Below are 5,758 nucleotides of genomic sequence, written 5' to 3' on the forward strand. Positions count from 1 at the left end.
GGCTTTGCTGACCACAATCCTTGACGAGGAGTCTCCTGTCCTTGTGGCAGGAGCCCTCTGAGACCAGGGTGCAGGACTTGCTGTCCTGTAGCCTTCCGGAGGCTTCTCTGCTGCTGGTGCCTTCAAGGCACAAGTGCAGGACTTGTTCACTCAGAGCTTTCCCAAGGAATCTCTCTTGAAGGTGCCCTTGAGGCCACACTGTGGCATGGCGGGCAGATTCCGTCGCCTGTTCAAAGTGTTCAGGAGGAAAAAAGGCCCTGGAGCTGCCCCAGCACAACAGCCCAAAGAGCTGGAGCAGTTCCAGCCACGGCAGGATGGTGAGTGACAGAACTGGGCCACAGGGCTGATGGCAGCAGCCAGCTTGGTGCCATCCCATCCCATCCCATCCCATCCCCGGGGAACAGGCCCATGGATAGGCTGGAAGAGGAGCCAGGCCAGACCCCCCGCAGCAGCCGTGCTCCATCCCCTGGGCATCCCGGGGCTGTCCCTGCCTGGGGAGCGCAGGGCTGGGCTGCGTTCTCCGGCCTCTCCCGCAGCCCCTCAGCTCTGGCTGCGCTCGCTCTTTGCCAGATGCAGCCCTGGACCGGACACAAGAGCAGGACCGTGCCCACGGCCGCTTCCGGAGAACAGTGCAGGTACCTGCAGCCATCCCCACCTGGGCTGGGCCTGCTGTCGCTGCTCAGCCGAGCACCGCGCCTGGAGCACCCCTTGGAACATCCCTCTCTTCTTTGTTCTCCTGCAGATGTTCCGGAAGTTCATGTGCATTCGGCGTGGAAAGACCAGCACCACAGCAACTGAGGGCACAGCTGAGCCTGACTCTGGGCTGACCGAGCTCCAGGCAGAGCCTGATGTCAGCACAGATATCACTGCACCCTCAGAAGACTCTGACAGTCCAATGAATGATCACACGGCGAAGACTGACGGGGCAGTGACTGAGGACATGGCCATCACAAACACTGACACCGGAGAGACTCAGGGCATCCCAAATACTGACACTATGCCCATTCCCACTGGGATTCATGCTCCCAAACTGGATTTTTTTGAAGAGAGTGCTGCTTCTCCTCAGCAGCAGGTAAGCAGCCTGGGGCCAGGGCTGGAGACTCCAAGGATCGTGTGCCCCCTCAAGCCACGGCTGCTGGGCCCCCTCAGCCTTTGAGGCCAGCACAGTGCGGTGGGAAGGGAAGCACTTCTTGGGGGCAGCTGGGGAAGTTGCTCCCTTGGACAGTGCTCCAAGTCTTCCCCATGCCTCCTCCAGGTGCCAGCCATGGTGAGGAACATTCACCAGAGACTCGGGTCCCATGTCACTGTGGATGCCTGGCTGCAAATTGACATTCTGAGGCTGGCTGAAGAGCACCCCGCTGATGTGGTGCTGACCCTCCTGCGCTGTGCCCCATCGTGCGACAGGTACGGGGCCCAGCTGCCTTGAGAGCTCAGGGCTCACCAGCCCTTAGGGCCCATTGCCCTGTGCCGCTGGTCCAATGGGGTCTGCCAGACAGGTGGAGATCTCCAGGACCCTCGGGCCCCTCTGTTTCCTGAGCCTGCTGCCATGCTCCCTCCCTGCCCCTCAGGGCACCGGGGCTCTGTCACCTGGGCCCCCACAGCTGCACAGGGCGTGGTACTGTGACTGAGACGCCCCTGACTCAGAGCTCCAATCTCACAGAGCTGCTACAATGATGTGGAGAATCATAGGATCATTGGGACCAGCAGTGGAGAAGGTGTTGCCAACGCTGCTCTGTGTGATGCAGGAATGGCCACTGCATAGCACGTCCACCTCTGATGGGGATGATACAGATGTCTTTGCCCTGGCTGTGAGTTTCTGGAACTGGCCTTTACTCACCCTGAGGTCACATCCTCACCAGCTCTCCATCCTTCCCCCACTGCATCTCCTTGCCTCAGGCTCTGGGCTGAAACCTGGCCTAGGGCAGGCTCAGGGGGCACCAGGCCCGGTGCTCCCCCTGCGTCTCCCCTCGGGCCCTGCCACATGGACAGCTCGGCACTGAGGGATGTTCCTGAGCTGTCTCGAGCTGCTTCTTTTGCAGGCAACTCTGGCGCTGTGGGTGATTGTCCAGGTGCCCGAGTGCCACGAGGCAATGATCCTTTATTCAGCCCGCCTGTTTGTGACTCTGCTCTTCCAAGTTGTCATCACCACACAGCAGGTGCCAGAGGAAGTTGATCACTTCTGGAGAGCATGCCGGGAGGAACACCACCTTCCCACCAACCCCAACAGGTCCCAGTCCTCCTGTCCTTCCCATGCCCTTGTGGCCAGCGCCAGTGCTCCCAGTGTGACCTGGGCTTTGCTCTGTGCACAGGTTTGCAGTGCAGGCCATGAAGGCTCTGCTCTGTCGACTGCGCTGTGACAATGAGGTGGTGGCTATGGAGCGCAAGCACGGCTGGGACACGCTGCTGTGTGCTGACACCCAGCACTATGCAGTGGGTCTGCTGGCCAGGTGAGACCCCCTTCTCCCCACTGCCCCCGGCACTTGTGCCCTGGGCCCGAGGTGCCCCACACAGTCCCTGTGGGGCCTCGTCACCGAGGGACGGCCAAGCGGACTGGAAAAGGCTGGAAGGGGAGGGTGCCCAGAAGAAGCTGCCTCCCAGAGCACCCAGATCCCCTTGCAACGTGGTGGGGAAGACCAGACCTGTGTGAGTCAGTCCTGGGAGAGGTTTGCCCCCTGGCTCAGGGTCTTGGTGCCTTTTTCCCCCTACCAGAGAGATGCGCCAGGTCTTGATCCCCTTCTGCCCCCGCATTGCATTCCACCTGCTCAAACCACTCAGCAGGGAGGAGCCATGCTGGGATCTGCCCTTCCTGGCTTTCCTTGTGGAGGTGAGCCTGACGGCCAGCGCTGCCTCGCTGAGCTGCCTCCCGCCTCTCTGCCCTCTCGTAGCCGCAGCTGCCTGGGACGGTGCCCGCGCCCTGCGCTGCTGCCCGGGCCCAGCCCTGGGCAGTTCCGGGCTCCTGCCGGCCGGCTCCCCTGTCACTGCCCTGTGCCTTTCAGGTCCTCGAGTGCCTGGACTTAAGTAAATATGGTGACAACATCCTGGAGATCATGCCCAGGTACCTGCTGAGCGAGTGCAGGCAGAGATGTCGCCTGGCACTCAGAGGCCTCGTGGTGCTCAGCAAGGATCCCGCCATGGTGAGAAGGCGGCAGCGGCTGAAGCTGCGCTGGGGAAAGCAGTCACATGGGCTTGGCTGGGCTTCAGGAGCTGAGGCAGCTGCTCCCAGCTCTCCTGCCTCCCGGCTCAGCTGCCCCAGTGCTTCGGGACAGGCCTTTGGCCTCTGGGCCCTGAGGCAGCAGGGTGGGCTTGCAGGGCCAGGGTGGTGTAGGCAGTGCAGCTGTTCGTGGCTTCACAGCACAGCCTTGTGTTCCACACAGGCCAGAAGAATGGGCAGCCTGTCTCAACGGCTTGTGGAGCTGCTGGGCGATGCAGACGGAGAGGTGGTCAGGATGTCCCTCTCTGTGTTCATGAATGTGCTGGAGAACAAAGACATCCTGGTATCCAGCACCACTGCCCCGAAACTGGCTGAGGCGCTCTTGCCACTCTTTGAAAATGTAAGGCTCTGTGCCCCCAGCCACTGACACTGGCTGCTGCCCAGACACTTTGTGCCCTGTGGATTTTTAGGCCGTTGCCCACATGGGCTGGAGAAGTTGCTGCTGAGCTTTTTTCCTTTACTCCAGGACAACAGCAATGTGCAGATACTCTCCATTCACCTCTTCTGCAAGGTGATGGAGTTGGTAGTGGACGAGGGAAAAAAGCCCCTTAAGACAATTGTGTGCCAGAGCCTACTCCCACTTTTATTCCACTGCCATGATGAGAACCGGAACGTGGCAGAGGTGAGGACTTGTGGGCTGATGTGTCCTCCTGGGAGGGGGCTCAGCTGCCTCCTGCCCTGGGGCCTCGCAGGCTGCAGCCTTCTCCTGGCCTTGGCACAGGGACGCGGGTCCTGTGCCCTGGGCTGTGGTGCCATCTCCGTGTCTCTGCTGCTCTCCAGGCTTCTCGGGAAACGCTGATTTGTGCGGCCAAGTTCCTGAAGAGGAGAAATCTTGGGCAGCTGGTGAAGAAGGAGCAGCTGTCGAAGTTTGCCGAGTGCCTGGTAAGGACCGCCTGGAAGCCTAAGCTGAGCCTGGAGAAGTCCCCTGCCCCTGGCGCCCAGTGCGTGGGGCTGGCAGCTGTGCTGCACCAGGGGCGCCAGCCTGCGCCCCACACGCTGCTCCCTTCCCCGGGCTCTGCTCCAGGCTCCTGTGGCCCCGAGCCGGGAGCCGATGGAGCCCCGGCCCCGCTGGGCTGTGGCGCGGGGCGGCACCGCGGCTCCCCGGGCAGCAGCCGGCCCTCGGCCCCCTCCAGAGCCCGGCGCCAGCGGCTGCTGGCCGGGCCTCGGGGCCGTGCGGGCAGGGGAGGCCAGGGCTGGGCGCAGAGAGCCCGGCCAAGGGGCTGAGCCCGCGCCAACCCTTCCCTCCTGGCGCTCTCTGCAGCTGGCAGAGGACAGGAGCCGAGCGGCCGAGCGCCTGCACCAGGCGCTGCCGTTCGTGGAGAGCCCACAGGAGTCCCTGCGAGAGGCGGCCGCCAGGTTCATCGGTGAGCCACGAGCCCGGGGCCCCTCCCCGCCCCGCCGCAGCTCGGCCCCAGCCCCGGCTGCTGCCCCGGCAGCGGGATCCGGGCCCGGGGCCGTGGAGCCCCGCCTGCCCTCGGGGCCGCTGCCGCCCTCTCGCAGCCGTGCCCTCGGGCGTCAGGATGCGGCAAGGGCCCGGGCTGAGCCCTGCCGGGGCAGGAGAGCGTGTGGCCACGGGGCTGGCAGCGCCGCTGCGAGCGAGCTGTGCCGCGGGGCCGTGACCGCCTCTGTGCTCCCAGGGACTGCCAGGGTGTTCTTGAGGGGGCACAAGCAAGAGCTCCAGGTCCTCAGCGAGGGTGAGTGAGGGCAGCGGGCTGGCAGCGGGGGCTGGCGGGGGCGAGCTGCAATGCCTGGCTCGGGAGCCGCAATCCCTGCCCTGGCTGTGGGGGCTTTGCTCCGTGTGTGGACTCGGGGTGACGTGGGCAGAGCACAGAGAGGTTTCAGGGACACGGTGGGGAGGTTCATGGCCAGCACCTTCTGGCTGATCTCCTTGGCCCCTGCTGTCTTCTGGCCATGGCAGGAGCTGGGTGAGATGGCCCTGGCAGGAAGGTCTGCTTGGATTCCTGCAGATCCACGCTCTGTTCCTGTCTCTTCCAGCCCTTCAAGCCCTGAGGAGAGACGACAGCCCTTCCCAGACAAACATCATAGTTCAGGAAATATTCAACGAAAGAGCTGCAGAACTACGTTCATCTGCTGGCTCAGAACCAGTGTCCCTTTAAGACCTCCAGATATCCTGGAAGATGAGACCATCTGGAGACTAGAGTAGAGCAGCTGGAGCTCCAGGCACAGCTGATGCTGGTCACAGCTGAGCCTGTGGAAAGCTCCCATAGCTCCTGCCCTCTCCCTCCCTTTTGACAGCTCCAGCCCTCCAGCCCTGAGACCCTGCCCATCCCCTTTTTTCCTCCCAGCTCATCCCTTCGCTTCGCTTCCTATTAATAAACAGTTTGGCTTCTTCACTTGAGCTGCATCTCTGTGGTGCTGAAGCGGCCCAAAACCTGAGCCCTGGGACACACAGGCCCCTCCTGCCGCTCTCTTCCGTGCTTTTACTGCAACCCTGGGGTATATCACCGTGTCCCGCAGCCGTAGGGAGCAGGAGAGAAGCTCCAGCAGGCAGGAATTGTGGAGCAAGATTGATTTATTTAAATATTT

General features: G+C 62.7%; 1 protein-coding gene across 1 annotated transcript; it reads left to right on the forward strand.

The window, feature by feature from the left end:
- Positions 1–205: 205 nt before the first annotated feature.
- On the forward strand, positions 206–4,830 carry LOC309585682 (maestro heat-like repeat-containing protein family member 7; the record flags this gene model as incomplete). The annotated part of the gene is made up of 14 exons (XM_082303593.1): positions 206–317; positions 571–635; positions 743–1,072; positions 1,256–1,404; positions 1,661–1,808; positions 2,040–2,227; positions 2,310–2,447; positions 2,710–2,824; positions 2,997–3,134; positions 3,375–3,551; positions 3,678–3,833; positions 3,992–4,093; positions 4,473–4,575; positions 4,712–4,830. The coding sequence occupies 14 exons, from the start codon at positions 206–208 to the stop codon at positions 4,828–4,830; spliced, it is 2,040 nt and encodes a 679-aa protein (XP_082159719.1).
- Between the last annotated feature and the right edge of the window lie 928 nt (positions 4,831–5,758).

Source organism: Coloeus monedula (assembly GCF_965178545.1).
Source record: "Coloeus monedula genome assembly, contig: HAP1_SCAFFOLD_110, whole genome shotgun sequence".
NCBI classification, from domain to species: Eukaryota; Metazoa; Chordata; class Aves; order Passeriformes; family Corvidae; genus Coloeus; species Coloeus monedula.